Source organism: Orcinus orca, chromosome 19 (genome assembly GCF_937001465.1).
Source record: "Orcinus orca chromosome 19, mOrcOrc1.1, whole genome shotgun sequence".
Taxonomy (NCBI): Eukaryota; Metazoa; Chordata; class Mammalia; order Artiodactyla; family Delphinidae; genus Orcinus; species Orcinus orca.
In genome coordinates, this window is record NC_064577.1 from 29211899 (window position 1) to 29235703 (window position 23805).

A 23805-nucleotide genomic window follows, 5' to 3' on the forward strand; every position below is an offset into this window, starting at 1 on the left:
TCCCGCCACAACTACTGAAGCCCGCCTGCCTAGAGCCCATGCTCCGCAACAAAGAGAAGCCACCGCGGTGAGAAGCCCACACACCACAACGAAGAGTAGACCCCGCTCGCCACAACTAGAGAAAGCCCGCACTCCAACGAAGACCCAATGCAGCCAATAAATAAATAAAAATAAAAATAAAGGTTGTATTAGTCCAGTCAGCAAAACAAACCACACCAGGTATTTTAACAGAGAATTTAATCGAACTGGTTAAACAGGCACCGGAGAACCAAAACACAAAAAGGGGACACCGAGCTGACACAGAGTCACCTCAGGAAGCGGCAACAACCCCTGGGGCTGAGGGAATCAAGGGGAGAGGTGGGGGCTATCAGCCTAGAGGCCCCCTGGGGGTGGGACTCTGGTCTCTGGGTACCACCCTTTCTCTTCCTCCAGCCCTGCAGACCCTATGGCGCCCTCTGTTGGCAGAGCCTGGAAATGGAGAAACCTGGCCGAAGAGTCCCTGCCCCAGCATTACCCAGCCCAGGTTAGTGGGTGGTTTGGGACTGAGAGACAACAGCTGAACTGTTAACTGTGAAACAACTTTGTAGACTGTAAATGTTACCCACTGGTACTTATTATTTTCATTACTTCTATTAAGTGCCTGAGCTAACTCTCCCTCTTTTTTTTTTTTTGCCACGCCACGCATCTTGCGGGGATCTCAGTTCCCCGACCAGGGGGTTGAACCCGTGACCCCTGCAGTGGAAGCACGGAGTCTTAACCACTGGACCCCCAGGGAAGCCCTCTCCCCTTCTTTCTTTAAAAAATATTTAACAGTATGGATTAACAGAGGATATGCACCTTTGGTGTTAAAAGCATTTAAATTTTTAATAAATGGAAAATATGGGACTACATTCTATTCTATAATTATAGCAACCTTTACCGCAAAGCTCGCTTTGTCAGAGCTGTCTTCTAAAGATAAAGCATATGCCTGATTCATTTCTGTAATAGTCAGGGCTACTATTTTAGTTGAGTCAAATAAGTGTGTTGCTCAGGGATGCTATTTACATGTAACCAGGCTATTTGACCCAGAAGTCTTTGACTTTTATAGACTTTTGTAAGAACACTTTCATTACAATTTAAGGCCATTATGCATCTCTTTAAAAGCTGAAAAAGTTAACCAAATTTTTCTTTGAAATGCAACGCCAATACATATAGTTTCCCGTAAGCTGGGGCGGACCCTGACAACAGGAAACAGAGGTGAGAGTGTGCACACTTAAGTTTCAGTAGGTTTCAAAGAAATGTCGAGGAACTTCCTACAACACAGATGCTTTAGTTTCACTGTTGAAAACCGCAGCAGTTCTTTGTGCCCTGGTTTGTTAAGAAACACAGCCTTAAACAACAAACCAAAAGTTCAAGCAGTACTTTCCAAGTCAGCAAAACTTATGTCACAAAGTAAAGTTCCTTTCTCAGAGCTTCTGGAAGCTCTGTCTACACTTCATTTATCACTTCCCTCTTTGTGTGTATATAGTGTCTGAGCTTCCTGCGAGATTATAAGCTTGAGGGCAAAGTCTAGGTTAGAGATATCTTTGTATCACCCAGAGTGATTAGACCAGCACACATAAAAGATAAAACTAGGTATGTGTAGACTGAATATATGAATAAGGTCTTCAGAAGAGCACAGCGTGTGCCCATGGTGACCATCTGGGTTGTGCATATTTGCCCTGAATGGCACGTTGGCACAATTAATACTCACAAAATAACTAAACAACAGATTGCCATGTGTTTTTATGTTTTTTATTTTATTACCTTTTTATTGAAGCGTAGTTGATTTACAATGCTGTGCCAATCTCTGTACAGCAGAGTGACTCCGTTTTATGCATATAGACAATCGTGTTTTAATATTCTTTTCCATTATAGTTTTTCCCTGCTGCTGGGGTACTAGGATTGACCCCTCTGGCTGAGGGCTGCTGATGCAGAAGCAATGCTGACCCGCCCCCTGGCCCCCCCCGCTACTGCCACGTGCACACACGGCATCTGGGGCACACGTCCACCGCCTCTTGTTGGTACATGGCCATAAGCAGGGGCTCCCTGGGCCACGTGGACACCAGGCCACAGAGAGCACTGGCATGTCTGTGAACCACTCCTTCTTTCCAAGACATTCCTTTTTTTTTTTTTTTTTAAAGTCAGGTTTATCGAGGTGTAATTTACAGCCAGTAAAATTCACCCATTTTAGTGTACAGTTCTATGAATTTTGACAAACGCATACAGCTCTGTAACCACCATTGTAATCAAGGTATAGCACACTTCCATCCCCCCACAATGTTCCTTCATTCCCTTCTGCAGCCAACCCCTCCCTGCACCCAGCAGTGCCTAGCAACCATTCATCTGTTTCCCATCCCTACAGTTTTGTCCTTTCCAGAATGACAAGACACATTCTTTCCATGCTTAAATAAAATAGCCAAAGGCCTCACTGAACTCTGCACAGATCACCGTATGTTCAGCTGCCCTATGAGCCCCTCGTGTATATCTGGAGGGGAGAACACAGGGTCTGATGGGTGCAAAGGGCGGCAACATTCACTGCAGCATGGATGACTTCACAAACTCTACAGAGCGCAGGAGGCGTCTTCGTGAGCTGTGAAGCAGCTCTTCTACATCCAAAGACAAAGACCTCTTATTTTAAACTGTCTCTCTATGGAATATCCGGGTTCCTTCCTCCATGATCGTATGGTACAAGACACAACCAGATTTCCTTCTGGTTTGGTTGAGCTTTTGGTATTAAAAGAAAACATAAATTACTGTAGCTGAAATAGAATATAGATTAATAAGAGATTAATAAGAGAATTATATTAATAATATAGATTTATATCTATATTATTATAGATATTATTATATATAATATATATAATATATATATAATATATATATAATAATATAGATTTATATCTATATTATTATAGATATTATTTATATCTATAAATAATTATATTTAATAATATAGTTCTCTTTATTAATAAGAGAACTATATTAATAATATAGATTAATAAGAGAATTCTGTTAAGCTAAAAAGCTAAAAAGTAGAATGTCCTTCCAGCCTATCAGATTTGGCTTGACCGCACAGTGAGTTATTTTGTGCCTGGCAAAATACTGAACTTTTACTGAATTCTTTAAGAATCACTCAAGAGCTTCCTACACAACTTCAGGCTAACATGAAGCGGAGTACAAAGAACGTATAAATGCAAAAAAAGGGACAATTTCGAGTTCCCTGGCAAATCGAGAGCGAGGGAAATTGCAAATTACCTTCTAGCACAAAACAAGGTCACATTACAGCTTTTTTTTTTAATTTAAAATTTTTACGCACAGAAAATCCTTGCCCTATAATTTCAAAGCCCCAATTATACTGCTTACTCATTCCCTCTCTACTCTATGTAATAAATTATTTTACATTATATCTTATATTTCATATTAGATATATAAGTGGTTAGCTATCAAATTTTGAGATGTATAGGGCTTCCCTGGTGGCGCAGCGGTTAAGAATCGCCTGCCAATGCAGGGGACGCAGGTTCGAGCCCTGGCCCGGGAAGATCCCACATGCCGTGGGGCAACTAAGCCCATGTGCCACAACTACTGAGCCTGTGCTCTAGAGCTCGAGCGCCACAACTACTGAGCCCGCATGCCACAACTACTGAAGCCCGTGCGCCTAGAGCCCATGCTCTGCAACAAGAGAAGCCACCGCAATAAGAAGCCCACGCACTACAACGAAGAGTAGCCCCCGCTCACCGCAACTAAAGCCCGCGTGCAGCAATAAAGACCCGATGCAGCCAAAAACAAAAATAAATAAATTTATTAAAAAATTTGAGATGTAGTTTGAAGAAATGATAGAGAATTTAAAGTCAAACAGTGCTTCCCAGCTCCCATCAGCACAGATTTGAAAATGTGAAGAAATGAATGCAAAGGTTTAGGACAGACCTCCCAGCGCCCACAACAGATTAAACACTTGTACTGACTTCTGCTCCCTCTGAATTCCCACTGAAATGACAGCAAAGGGATTGAAAGAGAAGAAAAAAAAGTCTAAAACCACAAGAACAGAGAGAATGGGAGAGGAAATAAATAATTGGAAGCTGTATCACACACAGACAAGTGGAAGCTGATTTAGGAGAACAGAAAAGGCTGAAATTCGAAACAGTAGAAACATATTTATGCCCAGAATCCCAGAAAGGCTTAGGAATTGGAGGCAGCAGGTCGTCATAAAAGCGGGGTACACTGAGGTTTGAAAGAGGAGACTGGGAAGGTCTGAATGAAGAGCATTTCGACTCTGAGATCTTTTCCCAGACGCCAGGTGGCCAGGAGGCCACCTGTCCCCTCTCTAAGAGAAGACGTTTATCAATCAGAGGATTTGACAGTCCCAGGGACACCGGGCACAACCAAGGGCAAGGGAGCTCTTTGAAAACACGGGCCTAAGTCAAGGTCTCCATACGGAGGCTTGCTGAGACCACACAGCCCCTTCCCCGCTCATCTCCTGGAACCCGGCCGTCAGACTTTCAACCCCTTCCCCTCTGTCCCCCACCCCCAGGCTGGACATGAGTGGATTCTTCACTGGAGAAACTAGTTACCGTCGCCTGATTTATGACAAAGGCGATCCTGCAGTGCCGTGAGAAATGATGGATGGTCTTTTCCACGGTCGGTGCTGGGTCAATTTAAACAAAAGAAAAAGGAGGAAAAGAACCTTGGTCCCTACTTCACAGCACACCCCAAAATCAATTCCAGATGGATGACAAGCCTAAGTGTGAAAGGTTAAACAAAGCTATTAGAGGAAAATCAGAGCATCTTCATGACTTTGGTATTTGAAAGATTTCTTAAATAGGATACAAAAAGTGCTACCATATAAGAAAAAACTGATAAATTGGACTATATTAACATTTAGAACTTCTGTTCAACTAAAGATACTGGGAAGAGAGTGAAAAGGCATAAGCTTCAAAGTTGCTAAGAGACTAGATCTTAAATGTTCTCACCACAAAAAAGAGATAATAATTACGGGCCCTGATGCTGGTGTTAGCTAACACGTTTGTAGTAATCATATTGCAATATATACATTTATCAAATCAACACATTGTACACCTCACACTAACACAATGTTCTACGTCAATTGTATCTCAATAAAAATAAATTAATTAGTATTCATTTTTTATTTTTGGCTACGCTGTGCGGCTTGTGGGATCTCAGCTCCCCAACCAGGGATTGAACCCGGGCCACAGCAGCGAAAGCACTGAGTCCTAAGCACTGGTCCGCCAGGGAACTCCATAAATAAATGATTTTTAAAAAGAGAGAGTGAAAAGCAAGCAGAGCCTAGGAGAAGATATTTGCAATGTATTTACCTGAGAAAGGACTCATGTTTTCCTTATTATTTCCTCACTAAGAAAGAAAAAGCAGCTCAGCTAAGAGAAGAGATTTGAACTGACGCTTCGCAAAGGAGGGATCCAAACGGCCAATAAATATATGTAAAGGTGCTCAACCTCATGAGTCATCAGGAAAATGGAGGTTAATTCTGCACTCCCACCAGAAGGGCTATGATGAAAAAGATGGAAAATACTAGGTGCCGGGGACTCCAAACACTCCTGATAGGAGTACAATTAGTATCGTTGCTTTGGAAAACTGCTTGGCAGTATCTTCTACAGTGTGCTGTGCGCCCCAGCAATGCCAACTGTGGGCGCACTCCTACAAATACGCGTACACGTGCCGAACAAAATACACACAATATTGCGTTCGTTCGGGTAGTGAGTACGTTCGTTGTTCAATAAAGTCCTTCGTGAACATGAACACTGTCTCAGTTTCACTTAAAACCGAACGAGCTTTTTGGCCAACCCAATAGAATGTTCGCGACAGCACGGCGAGGGGTACAAAAGGCCAGCCCCCTGTCCTCGAGATGGGGGGAGTCTGTGGTGCAGGCTGTACTCCAGAGCTTTCCCGAAGGGCCAGGCTGGAGCAAGTCTGTGCCAAGACCACACTGCTGCTTAGTTTTGCTCCCCTGCCCCGTCTGGCTTCCGTTACGCCCCTTCTCCAAAGAGCACTTCTTCAATAAAGAGTTTTCACAACAATCTCCAGCGCAGGTTTGCTTCCAGAGTCTGCCTTAGACCAGGTGGCATCAGAAGTTGCCTACGGAAGTGGCTTCAGCAGGTGGAATTCTGGGGGTGGGTCGCTTACCAGCCAGCTGGCAACGTGGACCCATCAGTGGGGTGACGGCCCCTGGGGTGCTGTAGTAGTGCGACCTGTGGCTGGGGACGCACTGACTGGTTTAACGTCTCTGGTACAGGAGGTGCAGAAGAAATGGTCACGAGAAGGACTGTGGAACTGGGTGGCTGTTGTTAAGAGCCGTCTGCCCAGTGAAAACGGAAAAAGACAGTCTCGGATACAACCACCAGCTACTTGAAGCCAAGTGTGACTGTCAGCCAGCCTAAAGACACTTACCTCCCTCGGGCTCAGGACCTGACGCTTAGGGGTGGCAGCTCTAAGAAGGCTGAACTCAGCCCAGGCAAGTCTCCTACGTCAAAGTCAGGGCCCTGTTGGAAAGGGTGAACTCTAAGGCCTGAGATGGGGATGTCTGTATCTATTTACTTGAGAACTGTGAACCCCAGATTCTCTGGGCCCGCAAAGTGGAAAATAGAGGAATCCCCCTTGCTTGAAGACCACGGCAGCAGTCTCGAACCAGACAAGCCTCTTCCAGGACACCACTGGCCCTACAATGGACTGCCCCCATCTTCCTCCTGGCTGCATCACTCACTCGGGGCCAGCTGGGCCGGCTAAGAGAGGAGGAGTTATTATTCCAAACATCCCAGGGGACCGGCTTGACGCACGTGTTGGCAGGAGCTGGAAGGATGTGTGGGTCCTCAGGGTGCTGGCCATGGGTGTGGCCTAGAGAGCAGAATGAGGAGGAGCTGCTGACCCGAGGACATCCTCTCATGACTCAAAATTAACACCCTGGCCAAGGCCTGGGTCTCATAGGTGCTGGGGGAGGGGGCCTCTTAGGAGCTTGGAAGAGCAATGGACCACACTAAGTGATTCCAGAACTGGCACAGACGTCTTTGGAAGCAAAGACCAAAAGGTTTGAAGGAGCCGGCACGCTAGAATGGGTTTGGCACATAAAGCAGGGAATCCCATGACCTGGCCGTACCCTTTGGGAGGGCCCGGGAGATACAGTCTGAGTACCAAAGCCTAGACTCTGCCTCTTACGTTGGTTACCAGCACTGATTCTGCCTCACGGATCAGGGCCCTCTTCATTATTCCAGCTGCAACCTGAGATCAGACCTCATCAGATCTCATCTGGACAACCGTAATAATAATAATCTCTTAATTGATTTTCTACATTGTCGTCTGAGTGAGCTTTCAAAATGTATATTAAATGACTCCCAGTTTATACCCCATGAATGGTTCCCCATGCCTATAGGATAAACGTCCAAAGTTTGCAGGAAGGCACACAAGGCCCCTTGGTCTAGGCCGGGATCCACAGCCTTATCTCTTGCTGTGTCTCCCCTGCACCCTCTGGACCCTATACTTTAATTTTATTGAATCATCTGTAGAGCAGAGCTGTCACCTTGGTTAGATGCTTCTCTGCCTTTGCTCTTCGGCCCCTCCTCCAACTCGTGCATATGTCCTGGTTATAAAGTAAGTTCCTTCAGGCAGGGATTTCATTTTATCTTTGTATCTCTAGTGTTGAACATGAGCCTGGAGGATGATAGGGGTTCAGTCAAATGAACCCCTATGAAGGAATGACTGAATGAGTTAACCAATCAATGATTTGTGTAATGGCGGGGGGAGATCAACGCGGTCATGGCCTCATGATTATCGAAGAAAACTATCTTCTCAACTAGGACAGAAAGCAAATTATGATAAGAACGGAGAAGAAACTGTTTCTTTCTCCTTCTCTCCTTTGTTCTCCCAGTGCATAATTTTATATTCCAAATTGATTTTGAAATTCTTATATCGGGAAGGTAACCCACTAGGTCAACAGCTACTAAACACTGTTCTTGTTCCTCATCATCTCCAGCAAAGTTTCTTCTCCAGAGAATTGTTTTTCCTTTCTCTCATAATTTCAGGCTACATTACAACCCCTTTCTATAGCTCTAATCCATAAAACTATACCCTGAAGCCTACACACCAGACACACAGAACCATGATCCCTGTCTTATATCCCTAAGCAATGCAGTAGATCTAATATGCAGTTAAGAAAGGAGCAATTAAAAAAAAAAAAGAAATCTGGGACTTCCCTGGTGGTGCAGTGGTTAAGACTCCGTGCTCCCAATGTAGGGGGCCCAGGTTCGATCCCTGGTCCAGGAACTAGATCCCACATGCATGCCACAGCTAAGAGTTCCCATGTCACAACTAAGACCCAACACAGCCAAAAATAAATAAATTAAATAAATAATTTTTTTAAAAGTATGAATATTTATTTCCTAGTTTAGCTCTTTATAATCTGGGTTTTCTTTTACTCTCAGGTTGTTAAAAGCAGGCCACATCCACACCTAATCTGACGTTTCTAAAGCTGAACCATCGCGGCCTGACACCCAAAGGCTGACGCTCCATCCCTCTCCATGCTTATTCTGATGTTTTTCTCATTTTCCACAAGCCCGTAACCACTCAGCAGACCACACCCTTCTTGCAGTTCATTAAAAAAAAAATTAAAACCATTATTCTATGAATTTCCTTAATTTTCCTACCTCTATATATTCTCCTCTATATATTTTATTTCCTTCCTGTGCTCAGCAGTAATCCCTTCTCTATTTTTAGAAAAAATTTAAATGCTTTTAATTAAAAAGTGAAACCATGTTCACTGGGGAAAATTCAAACAACATAGAAGAATATGAAGGAAGTACCTCCCCTCACTGATGCACCCCCAAGAGTTACCCCATCACAGGTTAAGATGCATTGTGCTCATGTATTTTTATGCACCTGTAAATATCAACATAAATGTACGCATATATTTTTATACACTGTTACTTTTATCAGAAATGAAACCAGGGACTTCCCTGGTGGCGTGGTGGTTAAGATTTCGAGCTCCCAATGCAAGGGGCCCGGGTTCAATCCCTGGTCAGGGAATTAGATCCCACATGCATGCCGCAACTAAGAGTTCACATGCCACAACTAAGGAGCCAGTGAGCCATAACTAAGGAGGCTGCCTGCAGAAACTAAGACCCAGTGCAACCAAATAAATAAATATTAAAAAAATAAAATAGGGCTTCCCTGGTGGCGCAGTGGTTGAGGGCCCGCCTGCCGATGCAGGGGACACGGGTTCGTGCTCCCGTCCGGGAGGATCCCACATGCCGCGGAGCGGCTAAGGCCCGTGAGCCATGGCCGCTGGGCCTGCGCGTCCGGGGCCTGTGTTCCGCAACGGGAGAGGCCGCAGCGGTGAGAGGCCCGCGTACCGCAAAAAAAAAAATAAATAAAATAAAATAAAATAAAATAAAGAAATGAAACCAGACTCTACATTATATATAGGAACTTGGTTTTTTTTGGTAAACGATGTGGTCATAGATATATTTTCACCTCAGTGGATACAGCTCTACTTTATTTTTGGCTGAATACCAGTTCATAGTATAGACACACTACAATTTATTTAACAATTCCTGCCTGACGTGTGGAAAACCCACACACATCTGGTGTCAAAAGTGAATCAGGAGGGAATTCCCTGGTGGCCCAGTGGTTAAGAATCTGCCTGCCAATGCAGGGGACACAGGTTTGAAACCTGGTCTGGGAAGATCCCACATGCCGTGGAGCAACTAAGCCCGTGTGCCGCAACTACTGAGCCTGTGCTCTAGAGCCCGTGAGCCGCAACTACTAAGCCCGCGTGCCACAACTACTGAAGCCCGTGCTCTGCAACAAGAGAAGCCACCGCAGTGAGAAGCCTGCGCACTGCAACGAAGAGTAGCCCCTGCTCACCACAACTAGAGAAAGCCCGCATGCAGCAACAAAGCCCGCATGCAGCAACGAAGAGTAGCCCCTGCTCACCAAAACTAGAGAAAGCCCGCATACAGCCATAAATAAATAAATAAATAAATAAATAAATAAAAAGTGAATCGGAAAAAAAAAAAAGTGAATCAGGGGACTTCCCTGGTGGCACAGTGGTTAAAAACCGCCTGCCAATGTATGGGACATGGGTTTGAGCCCTGGTCTGGGAAGATCCCACATGCCGTGGAGCAACTAAGCCAGTGCACCACAACTATTGAGCCCGCGTGCCACAACTACTGAAGCCCGTGCACCTAGAGCCCGTGCTCCACAACAAGAGAAGCCACTGAAAGGAGAAGTCTGTGCACCACAATGAAGAGTAGCCCCCGCTCGCCACAACTAGAGAAAGCCGGAGCATAGCTAACGAAGACCCAACGCAGTCAAAAATAAAATAAATAAAAATTAATTAATTAATTAATTAAGTTTAAATATGTGAATCAGCATTGCAGTAGAATACTGAGAGCAGAGGAAACACAGGAGTATGTTTTTCCTTTACATGGACACTCAGAGAAGTGAAATAGCTGGGCCACAGCTGAAAATTTACTAAATATTGCCAAACTGAATGCCCAAAACAAAAACAGTTGTAGTACAATTATAATGGAAGGAAGAAGGAAAGAAGATAGCAGACAAAAGGCAAAAAATCCAATCTAATACACACACACACACACACACACACACACTCACTCGGAAAAGAGGCCCACTCCTTCCATGGACTTCACATTGTGCTATGGACTCATGTCCCCCTCCCCCATTCATACGTTGAAGTCCAACCTCCAATGTGACTATATTTGGAGATGGGGCTTTTGGGAGGTAATTAGGGTTAGATAAGGTCATAAGGGTGGGCCCCTCAAGATGGGATTAGTGGCTTTATAAGAACAGAAATAGAGATATCAGTCTCTCTCTTTTTTTCTCTTTTTGGCCACACCGTGCGGCTTGCAGGATCTCAGCTCCCCAACCAGGGATTGAACCCAGGTCACGGTAGTGAAAGCCCGGAATCCTAACCACTAGGCAACCAGGGAACTCCCAGTCTCTTTCTGCCATGTGAGGACACAGTAAGAAGGCAGTCATTGCAAGCCAGGAAGAGCGCCTTCACCAGCAACCCAGTCTTCCAGCACCTCGATCTTGGATTTCTCAGCCTCCAGAACTGTGAGAAGTGAGTATGTGTTGTTTAAGCCACCCAGCCTGTGGTATTTTGTTACGGCAGCCTGGGCAGATGAATACAGGCTCCAAGGCAGTAGATACTGGGGTACTTGTGACCAACCGGTCTGGTTACACTGGGGCCTGGGCACAAACCAACCTGCAGACAAAACCCGTGCAGAGCATCCCATTTAAGTGGTAGCTGCCCCCAGGGGCTCCTCCTCCGTGTCCTCTGACTCAACTTCTCCCCTTCCCTCAACTCACACTGCCCACAACTTTTGAATCTGCACCATCCTTATTTTTTTTTTTTTTTTGCTGTATGTGGGCCTCTCACTGTTGTGGCCTCTCCCGTTGCGGAGCACAGGCTCCAGACGCGCAGGCTCAGCAGCCATGGCTCACGGGCCCAGCCGCTCCGCAGCATATGGGATCTTCCCAGACCGAGGCACGAACCCATGTCCCCTGCATCGGCAGGCGGACTCTCAACCACTGCACCACCAGGGAAACCCACCATCCTTATTTTTTAATGCCGCTATCCTAGTTCAGGTACTTTTCATTCTTAACTAAAACTACGACCTCTTAACTGGTCTCTTTAATCTCCTCCCTTTCTGATCCACTCTACACTGTGAGTTGATTTAAAGAGCTAACTTTCTAAAATGGAAATCAAATCACAAGAGTTGTCATTATTTGAATTCTGAAAATATTCCAGCAAGATGGATATTTTTTTAAACTTTTTTAAAAAAATTTTTGGCTGCACCATGTGGCTTGTGGGATCTTAGTTCCCTGACCAGGGATTGAACCCAGGCCTGCAGCAGTGAGAGCGTGGAGTCCTAACCACTGGACCACCGGGGAATTCCCAAGATGGGTTTTTTGTTGTTGTTTTTTTTTTTGCGGTACATGGGCCTCTCACTGTCATGGCCTCTCCCGTTGAGGAGCACAGGCTCCGGACGCGCAGGCTCAGTGGCCATGGTTCCCGGGCCCAGCCGCTCCGCGGCATGTGGGATCTTCCCGGACCGGGGCACGAACCCGTGTCCCCTGCATCGGCAGGCGGACTCTCAACCACTGCGCCATCAGGGAAGCCCCAAGATGGGTATTTTTATAGATGGGGAAACAGAGGCTCAGTGATGGCCAATACCTTAACCTACACCACAAAGCTAGTCAATGGCAAAGCCACTCATGACTACGACCTTCTCTACTGCCATAGGAAAGGATAAGCTTCTCAGTACAATATTCACAGCCCTTCGAACACGGGCCCAGTTTGTCTTTCCAACCTCATCTCCCACCAACATCCCTCACGATCCAGTCCTTACAGACTACTTGCCATTCTGGAAGCCCGATGTGCACTTCTGCATCTTTGTGCTTCCTTGCAGTGCTTGTTAATTCTGCCTTAATGACCTTCCCAGTCTCCACCCAGGAAGTCCTGCTCATCACTCCAGGTTCCAGGACTCCTCTCTCAGAGCCAGTTCCCTGGGCGGAGGGCATCCCCACTCCCCTGCGCTTTCAGATTACTCTGGCCCTGTCTCTCTCGGAGAACTTACCACGACCCATCACAGTCAGGGGCAATCTGCCCACCCCACTCCGCCAGAGCTCCTCGGGGCAGGAGCCAAGTCCTTCTCGCCTTTGCATTCCCCGTTGTGAGCACAATATATGACTCACAGATATTTACTGAATGAATAAACGGCACCATGGCTAACACAAAGCTCTATATGTGTAAAAGCCTGCTTCATAAATGGATATACCGCCAAGTTCCTTTAACTAACTTGCTCTCCCTGCCCATATGTGAATAAAAGGGTTCAGTTTATGGCAACTGGATTTAAGCACAACTTTGGGGTACATCTCTATGAGAGGAAGAAGGAAAGCCCACCTCTGTGCGCCTTGGTTCTTAACACCAGCTGTGCAGCCTGGCTGTAGGGAGCGTGAGGAAGAAGCGACCAAACACACAAGAGGCTGTGGAGTATTAGGGGCCCAACGAAAACTCAGCTGCTTCCTCTCAGATGACAGGAGAGATCTGAACTCCGGAGAGCAAGAGAACACTTGATATCTGACAATCCTAAGGTCACTAAGCCTCCAGATAATTTAGAGTTTTAGCAGTAATTTACCTCAACAAACTAAGATCTAATGCAATAAAGGACCAAAAAAATCAGCACCAGCTCTTCTGCCACCTAAGAAAGGGAGGAATGGCCTTTACTCAACTGTGATGTACAAACACAACCATCTTATCTCCTCTATATAGGGACCAGGGCAGAAAGCCCTTCAGAAGCCCTGTTCACTACTTAAGACAGTTGCTTAAAAACCAGTGGGTATTCTCTCCACCCAGAACTATCAGTAACTGCAGAAATAACCAACCTGAAAGCCTAGTGAGTGCAGCTAACATTGCTCCATACCTCTTTGCATCCAGCAGTTGCAACGCATTTTTCAAGCATGACATTCCTATAAAGTCAGAACTGCCTCCACTTTACAAGTGGGTAATTTGAGAGCCTGAGTGATGGACTTGCCAAGGTTGCAAAGAGTTTAAGGTACATAAAACTTCCAATCTTGATTCCAACCTCTCTTCAACCATCCTTCCATATATACACACACTCTGGTTCTTTAAATCTGACCTGAAGACTTGATAATACATTTGACTTTGATGATTATCCTAAGTGGGAGATCAGCTCCAGTAAAAACTACAGGCTGAGCGATAACTGAATGGTACTCATCTTAGTCTGATCGTTCAGAAATGACAGGAAAAACAAGACCCAGAAGCCAGGAAGTCTATGGCATTTATAATTTAATCTAATAATGTATTTCAACATATTTTGTCCCCATCTCTCTGGAAAGAGGTGCTGTTCCTGCCTGAAGCTGCTGGATGGCTTTATAAGGCTGTTTGCTTTCCTCTGCAACCTGACGCCCATTTACCGACACCGAGATACGTTACTAGAGAGTAGAGGTCAGCTCTGCAGAACTCAAGCGACCAGTCAACCTTCAATCGATGGGCCTTCCCCTAAACAAGCTGACCTGCGGTAACGGCAAACTCCCCAGGTCAGGTCAGCAGGTGGAATTACACACCAGCTATGGACTCTGTCAAGAGGCACACAGGAGAACATGTCATGGCCATGCTGGCTACTTTCGGATGGTTGTCTCTCCATATCTCACAAACCTCACTTGATGATCTACTTAGACAGACTCACAGACAGGACACGCGCAGGGGTCCTGAGTGCACCTCACCTGACCAGCAGGAAAGGGCAGAGGACCCCAGGCTCTGGAGCTGGACTGCTGGGATCAAATCCTGATTTAGTCACTTCCAGGCTTTGCGATCTTTGTTTCAATTCTTTGTGTCTCTTTGTTCTTCATCTGTCAAATCAGGACCCTACTCGTTAGGGTGAGAACACAACGAGAGAACACGTACGGAGAGCTTAGCACAACCGGGCCTGGCAAACAGTAAGTGTTCAATAAATGTTAGCTATTATTATTATCAACTAAGAAAGGGGGAAAGCAAAGGGAAATGTGCTACATTTCTTCTGTTTTCTCTGCTTCTACCTCCCTCTTTGAAGTGACCCTGATTTCCTTCCTTAACATGAAATCATGATGTCTTTTGAGAACATTTGCTCTGTGCAACATGAAGCAGAGTTAATGATTACTTCATAAAAACAACAGAACGGCCAGTGTTGATACTCCTTCGGGAGAGCGCCTGCAAGTGAAGGTCAAGTCTGCTCTCCTGTGCTCCTGGAAGAGCTCATTCATTCACAGGCTCACAGAGAAGTGTAAACAAGGCGGTTAAGCTTTGCGAAGGTTCGTTAGCTGGCAGAAACCTCAAAATGAACCTAAAGAAGTGTTCCCTTGTTTTAAAATCATCTTTGGGACTTCTCTGGTGGCGCAGTGGTTAAGAATCCGCCTGCCAATGCAGGCGACACGGGTTCGAGCCCTGGTCCGGGAAGATCCCACATGCCGCAGAGCAGCTAAGCCCGTGCGCCACAACCACTGAGCCTGCGCTCTAGAGCCCCTGAGCCACAACTACTGAAGCCTGCGTGCCTAGAGCCCGAGCTCTGCAACAAGAGAAGCCACCGCAGTGAGATGCCCACATACCACAACGAAGAGCAGCCCCCGCTCACCGCCACGAGAGAAAGACCTCGTGCAGCAACAAAGACCCAAAGCAGCCAAAACTAAAAAAATAACATAATCTTTATGGCCTGAAAAGGTGAAAAAACAAAACAACTACACTTTTTTAAAGTACATGAACTATTCTGACACCAGAGGAAAGAAAAAAGGGAGGAAGAAATGGACACAAACGTCAAGTCCATGTGAGAAGAAAGGGCATTTTTCCAGGCATAAGCTGACTCTCAGTGAATGAGGAAGAGTACTTATCTGGCTCCATCAGAAAAAAAAGATCTTTCCACTCTAATGGCTAAGGTAGTAGCAGCAAAATCAGAGAACAGACATTTGGTAAGTGTGAGCTGTCAGAAGTGAATCTGAAGCAGAAAGGACTTGGTATTTTCTAAAGTACTACTGGACTAAGAATTAGAAGGTGTTGAAGAGGGGGACTGTCACCCCAGATAGAAAGGAAGAAAACAATGAAAACCATCACCACCAACAACAACGTTTTTCAATTAAAGCTCCAGATGGAAGATCATCACCAGATTAACCTTCCTAAAAAGCAAACAAACAAACAAACAAAATAATTTCTCCAGGGCACTTATCTGCCTAAAAACCTTCAGTGTTCCCCAGAGCCTACAGGAGAGAGTGGAAAACGTCTGGAGGTAATGGAGTCCCCACCTACCTTTCCAATCTTGTTTCGCCATCAGGAAAGGTCCACTCCCGCCAGACTGGCCTCCTTATTTGTTCCAGGGGAGGAACAAACCATGCTCATTTCAGCTTTGTATCCCCAGCGCCTATCACAGTACCTGGTACACAGTAGTTTCTCAGTAAATGGTTGCCCATTCAACAGAAACGTGAATGCTTTCAGGCCTGTGCTCTGCACCTCACTCCCGGGAAGCCCCTTTCCCACCCGCCTTGTGAAAACCCAGCCATCCTCCAAGGCCTTGTTCTCCACACCAGCACCGAAGCATCTGCCCTTGCCGCTCTCCTCCCCCACTCCCTATCCCTACAGAACCCCATCCCTTCAGACCCTGGGTGCTGCTGAAACATTTCCCGTTCCTATGTTTTGTCTGCCCCACTAAACTAGGAGTTTCTGGAGAAAGGCAGGATATTTTGAAGCAATGAGAAGCAGTGGAAAGGTTATGGATCTCTGGCTAGGCAGATCTAGTTATGTGACTTTGGGAAAACTTTCTGTAAAGCACTTCGAACAGGGCCCAGAACATAGTAGGCACTTCATAAAGGCTATTACCGCTGTTCATCTTTCGGAACCTCAGTTTTCTCGCAACCTCACTTCTCTCGCTTACAAAATGGGACTGATAATAAATCCTCTGTCAGGTGGGTCTTTGTGAAGATTAGGAATAATGCCTGAGAAGTCTCTAGGGTCTTCCTTAGCACACAGCAGCCACTCAATAGCCATATGGAAGCTATGATTACAACGCCTCAGGCTGGGTGCAGAGAAAGTGCTCCCTAAACGTTTATGGAATGAGTTGAATGAATGGAGAGAGAGACAGTCTGATAGCAGGTCAGATATCAAGGGGAGCTTTCTGAGTCATTCATTCAACAGATCTTTATTAAGGGCTTATCGTAATGCCCCAGGCTTTGTCCTGGGTGCTGGGATGCAGCAGTCGGACAGCCCTTGCCCTGTGAAATGTACCTTCTGATGGGGAAGGCAGATACTAAACAGGAGGAGACAGAGAAATAAAAGCGCTTATATGGTATTAAGTGCTATGAAGAGGAACGAAAAGCAAGGTGAGGGCAAGCTAGGGGCGGGGCAAGGGCAGTCCTCAGAGGTGGCATTTAGGCAGAGCTTCAGATCCCTAGGAGAGCTGGGGTTTGTGAGCTGTCCTCGCCCTCAGGCAGACTCTGTACTTTTCCACGGGGCGGCCTCGAGTGCCAGGAGACCCTGATCCCTCAAAGAGGCTGCGGTCTGGCTCCCAGGGCCCCTCTCAACTCAGACCAAGCTACAAACACTGCTGAACCAGCAATTACAAACTTATTTTGACAAGACCATTTGACTTGGGCCACTTAGCCCCGCGTGGATGTAAACGGATTACAATCATACCGCAACTGGTCTGTTCCCCAGAAAGTTCAGATCGCTGTTCTCTCCAAACAGGTAGCCTTCGGGATGAGTTGAATCAAACTTCTCTCCTCCCATAAGGAAGTGGCTGGCAAAATAGCTTCCTAGAGGGCGAGAGACAGAAAAATCAAACAGAAACCAGTCAAGTTAAGCCAAGCGAGAAAGCTGATGCGGAAAAAAAAGGTTAGCCCTTCAACAAACAATTAGAGCGGCTTCTAACCCTAGGAAAATGTTCTTCTCTTGATTGGGGATAATGGCACAAAACAAACAAAATCATAGCAGTGAGAACCCAAGACACCAAATATAAAACAGATCACCGTATTCCTTGTGACATTCTTAATTGAATCTTTACCATGATCTGCCCATGATACCATGAAGCAAAAGACCAGAAGGCCCCGCAATGCACATGAACATGTAATGTATGAACATATCTATGGTATATGTATGTTAATGAACATATATATGTGTTTTGTTCCTGATTTTTTTCCTTACACTGGAAGCGGTTATTCTTTGCTCTCCACCTCTTCAGGAATCTTAACTGCAGGTACCAGCATGCATACACACGTACGTTTCTTTGCCTAGATTTGTCATAAGCCAGCTCATACTACACACAGAAGTCTCAGCACCTACCTACCTATGTGTATACCTCCATAACCCTCCACAGTGAAGGCTCTTTGTTTTTCATATTTGTTTCAAAATGATTGTTTAATAGGAAAATACAAATTTAAATAATACTGTCCCAGGCTTTACCTACCAACTACCACATAGATTATGTAGCTTAATTGGACAGGTTTAGTGCTATGAAAGATACAGACACATACACAAACCCTAGTCTCAAGTTCATTAGCAGTGCTGATGGCCAAGGTTACAGGGACATCAGTCACACAGGCTCTCTTTGCCCCACCTTGACCAGCCAGGAGGCAGGGCTATTTTCAACTCTACACTAACCAGATGCGATCAGCAGTCAGGGTCAGAATCCCCATCTGCCTTATCCAGATAGAAGGAAGAACCGTGCCAGGACCTGATGGCACTAAGTCACCAAGGGAGGCTTAGGTAACACCGCACATTCCATCTGGGAACACTTTCCAAATCTGATGATTAAACGAATGCTTTTCATAGAATGGATAAACAACAAGGTCCTACTGCATAGCAAAGGGACTATATTCAATATCCTGTAATAAACCATAGTGGAAAAGAATAGAAAAAGGAATGTATGTATATGTATAATTGAGTCACTTTGCTGTACAGCAGAAATGAACACTTTGTAAATCAACTATACTTCAATTAAAAAATGCTTTTTTTAAAAAAATAGATCTTTGTTGGAGTATAATTGCTTCACAATACTGTTAGTTTCTGTTGCACAACAAAGCGAATCAGCCATATGCATGCACGTGTCCCCATATCCCCTCCCTCTTGAGCCTCCCTCCCACCCTCCCTATCCCACCCCTCTAGGTCATCACAAAGCACAGAGCAGATCTCCCTGTGCTATGCGGCTGCTTCCCACCAGCCAACTATTTTACATTCAGTAGTGTATATGTGTCAATGCCACTCTCACCCCAAGTCCTCAAGTCCATTCTCTATGCCTACCTCTTTATTCCTGCCCTGCAACTAGGTTCATCAGAACCATTTTTTTTTTTTAGACTCCATAGATATGTGTTAGCATACGGTATTTTTTTTTTCTCTTTCTGACTTACTTCACTCTGTATGACATACTCTAGGTCCATCCACCTCACTACAAATAACTCAATTTCATTTCTTTTTATGGCTGAGTAATATTCCATTGTATATATGTGCCACATCTTCTTTATCCATTCATCTGTTGATGGACACTTAGGTTGGTTCCATGTCCTGGCTATTGTAAACAGTGCTGCAATGAACATTGTGGTACATGACTCTGTTTGAATTACGGTTTTCTCTGGGTATATGCCCAGTAGTGGGGTTGATGGGTCATATGGTAGTTCTATTTTTAGTTTTTTAAGGAACCTCCATACTGTTCTCCATAGTGGCTGTATCAATTTACGTTCCTACCAACAGTGCAGAAGGGTTCCCTTTTCACCACACCCCTTCCAGCAAAAAAAAATGCTTCTTAAGCCACATTTCTATAATCTAATTCCCCCACAAAGGCAAGCTGTTCAAAGTGAACGACTCCTACCATAACATACTTTATCGATGCTCTCATACACCCCAGTTCTTAGATTAATACAAAGAACTGATGAATCGGGCTTCCTTGGTGGCGCAGTGGTTGAGAGTCCGCCTGCCGATGCAGCGGACACGGGTTCGTGCCCGGGTCCGGGAGGATCCCACATGCCGCGAAGCGGCTGGGCCCGTGAGCCATGGCTGCTGAGCCTGCGCGTCCGGAGCCTGTGCACTGCAACGGGAGAGGCCACAACAGTGAGAGGCCCAAGTGCCGCAAAAAAAAAAAAAAAAAAGAACTGATGAATCGGCAAAAGTCTTCTTTACGTGTTATACGGCTCGGGTAAGTGTTTCAATGTTTTAGGTATACAGCAAACTCTAAAAAAAAACGAGATTCAGCACTTTCAGCCTGTGAAGAAGCCACAGCGAGGAAGACAGAGAAGAATGTTCTAACAGAAGAACGGAACCAAATGTTCATTTTTTGGATTTTCTACACATGGAGCTGCTTTAGTCTAGAAACACTTATTAAACAAAACCACGTGGATAAAATCACTCGCCACAAAGTGAGGCAGTTCTTTCATTAAATAACAGGCAGGAAAACATTATTTGAAAGTAACAGCTGCCAAAACCAAAGCAATCACTGAGGAACCCTTGAAAGTTACCCATCAGAACGAAAACACACAGGGCAGCCATCTGCAGTGATACAACACTGCGATTCATCATTTAGGAAAGCTTGGTTATCAATTATTTATGTCTAGCACTTACTAGCCCTATTTTCCACGTGCATAATTTATAGAGAGGGGAGGTGCCTAGTTGCCATAAGCAGAGGCAGCCATCTCAAAGAATCTGTCATTTACTGTTGAACCTTAGTAAAATATATTTTTTAGACATTAGACATTATACATTTATTACACATTAGGTGACATTAGAAAAGGGAAAGATGTTTACATTGATGGATGGATGGATGGCTTGCCCAAATCATGAATAAAGAACCTGGAGAAGCAGGTTTGGTGTCTGCAGTGGTACAGGTTGAGTTCAATGTGGGACACACAGGTGAGGGATGTGGGGACAATGAAATCCACGGAGATTTGATCCTAGCAAGAGAAGAGCACTAATGGCTTCAGGGTTAAAGAGTTAAAGATGACAGTGTTCTAGTGGAAATGCCATTTTTGGGGGGAGCTGTGACATTAAAAGAAATTATCCAGAAAGCAGTGCAGAGCTAACTGTAGCCTTGCCTGGCATTAGAAATCAAGAGCACACATATACCAAGACCTAAAATTAAGGTCAATAATCCACAAATGAAAAGGGGATTTTTCATTTCAGGAGAAGCGTCAATGCCAAGTTCCTGGGAAAAGCTGATCTTCCTTGGTGCACTTACCATCAGGTAAAAGGAAAATTAAACTTAAGACAGCCGAAATTTTGTTTTTTCCTCTCTTTGAAATGCACCTCGCTAATAACCCCAGTTAGACTAGAGAGAGAGCAAACTTGCTATCTGCAGCCTAGCTAAAGCATTCTGCCTGTTTGCCCAGGCTGCCCAGAGGTGTGGATCAGGGCACAGCGACCGAGAGCGGCCACATCAGCAGATGGGAACACCAAACACACTAACAATCCTTGAAAAAAAATGCCTTCTGGACAATTTGCACACATTTTTGCTTCTTAGTGTGAACTGCGCTCTAAAATCAGAAATGGGAGGGGAAAAAGAACAGCACTAAAACACTTCTTTGCCTATTTGCTAATGGGAAAAAACACACATGACTAGTAGATAATCTTGCAAGCTTTCCATTATTAGTTGGCTATAATTTCTTAACCAAATTATATTTAAAACAAAAGGTATGAGTGGGAGGGGAAAAGGGGAATTAGTGTTTAATGGGTACAGAGTTTGTTTTGCAAGAAGAAAAAGTTCTAGAGATTTTAACACTAATGAACTGGACACTTGAAAATGGTTAAGATGGTAAGTTTACTGTTATGTATTTTTAACCACGATAAAAATAAATATCAAGAAAAAAAAAAACAACCATAACGTATGGCCCAGAATGACCAGTGCTAATACAATATTTTTTCAGTATTTTAAAAGAAGTATTAAAGAAAAACAGGCATCTAGACAAACAAAAATCAAATTACTTACAAGGGAAGAAAATTACACTAGTACTGTTCTTCCAGATCAGCACTGAACAAAGATATGCTAACACAGGACTTCCCTGGAGGTCAAATAGTTAAGACTCCACGCTTCCACTGTAGGGGGAGTGGGTTCAATCCCTGGTCCCGGAACTAAGATCCCATATGCCGCGTGGCGTGGCCAAAAAAATATATACGTATGCCATGAGCCGTAAATGCAAGCCACATATGTAATTTTAAATTATCTAATAGCCACATTTTTAAAAAGTAAAAATAAGCAAAATTAATTTGAATATATTTTATTTATCCCAATGTTGGATATTCCAATATCCCAATATATCCAAAATATTATTTCAATAGGTAATCAATATAAAAACTTTTAAGGAGTTATTCACATTCTTTTTTCAACTATCCACGAAGAAAAATACAACTATTTGTTACTCAGCAAGAGAACAAAGAGAAAAATCTTAGAATTCACCAACTTAAATAATTTACCCAGTGAATTAAGATATTAGGGCATATTCCTAACATCACAATGAAATTCAGTGTTGCTCAGTGAATTCCAGAATTTATGTCTGTCCCAGTGAGATATTCGGACATTTGCCACCAAACCACTATGTATTACCACATCACGCAATAAAGGGTAGTTAAACCTCCTTCCCGTCTTTCTACAACTCTGTATTTAAAGGGTTCCCTAAATGTTAACAAACAGAAACTCTAATTTTATTCTAATTTAAAATAACTTTTCTTTCCAAATCTATGATATTACTGAAATATGCTGGTCTACAGAAAAAGGGTTAGGGGAAAAAACCCAACTGTTTAGGCCTCTAGGTAATAGCAATTTATTTATTGTCATGGCATGATTCCAAATCAAAGATTTTAAGGTTTTTGAAACTTTATATTTTATAAAACTAACAAAATTCAAAGACGCTGCTGAGGAAGCAATAAAATTGTGATAATTTGTATAGAGTAAAAGATGAAGCAAAATATATTTTGGATTTTAGTCACTATCTCATGCTAATTGGGAGTTTTTATTGCAAGATCTCTAATCAATCTTCCCTTCTTTTGGTATTTTTTTAAAAATTGAGGTCACAGTAAAATAAATTAGATATCCTGCCTATAAGTGAAAAATACTAATCTTCACCTATTTACTTTTGGACCAATGGAGTTATATCCTTGATTATTGTAGAAAATGGAATTGTACTTAAAAATAACTTCATACAAAATTAAAATATGGGAAAAAATTTAAAAAATAAATTAAAAAATTATGGAAAAACTGGCTATGGAAATCCTATTACGTTTTCATATATTTGAAAAATCTTCATCTATATGGCATTTCAATAACATACTTTAAGCTTAAGGTCACAAAAATAAAAGGAAAGTAACAAAATTGTATTTAAACATCTCTAACTGTTCAAGTCAATTCTAATGCTACAATGCTGCTTTTGTTATTCATGTTTTTCACTTATTTAAAAAAATTATAGGGACTTCCCTGGTGGTGCAATGGTTAAGAATCCACCTGCCAATGCAGGGGACAGGTGTTGGAGCCCTAGTCCGGGAAGACCCCACATGCCGCGGAGCAACTAAGCCCGTGCGCCACAACTACTGAGCCTGTGCTCTAGAGCCCTCGAGCCACAACTACTGAGCCCACGTGCCACAATGACCGAAGCCTACGTGCCTAGAGCCCGTGCTCCACAACAAGAGAAGCCACTGCAGGCTTCCCTGGTGGCGCAGTGGTTGAGAGTCCGCCTGCCGATGCAGGGGACATGGGTTCGTGCCCCGGTCCGGGAAGATCCCACATGCCGCAGAGCAGCTGGGCCCGTGGGCCATGGCCGCTGAGCCTGCGTGTCTGGAGCCTGTTCCGCAGCGGGAGAGGCCACAACAGTGAGAGGCCCATGTACCTCAAAAAAAAAAAAAAAAAAAAAAAAAAAGAGAAGCCACTGCAATGAGAAGTTCATGCACCGCAACGAAGAGTAGCTCCTGCTCGCCACAACTAGAGAAAGCCCGCACCCAGCAGCCACGACCCAACACAGCCAAAAATAAATTAAATAAACAAAATTTTAAAATTATATAAGTAATACCTGTCTTTGGCAAAAAAAAAAATAATACAAAGAAGTACGTAATTTAAAAAGTAATAATCCAACACTATGAAAGGTAACTCCATTATTAACAATCCGTTTGCAGCCTTCCAGATTTTCCTATACATATATAAACACATTCAGGTTTTCTGTTTTGCTTTATTTTGATATTTAACCTAATTGGGATATTGATCTGCATGTTGCTTTTTTCCCTAATGTACT

General features: G+C 44.1%; 1 protein-coding gene across 8 annotated transcripts in view; it reads right to left on the reverse strand.

Annotated features, from left to right (window-relative positions):
- The window catches only part of RNF157 (ring finger protein 157), an 81900-nt gene that overhangs the window by 40848 nt on the left and 17247 nt on the right, over positions 1-23805 (reverse strand). For all 8 annotated transcript variants that reach the window (XR_004486370.2, XR_004486371.2, XM_049702020.1 and 5 more), the window contains exon 2: positions 17243-17361. Coding sequence is in view for 6 of the 8 variants with exons in the window: in XM_049702020.1 (XP_049557977.1) it covers positions 17243-17361 (119 nt within the window). In the remaining 2 variants the exon portion in view is untranslated. The remainder of the gene's footprint in view (positions 1-17242; positions 17362-23805) is intronic.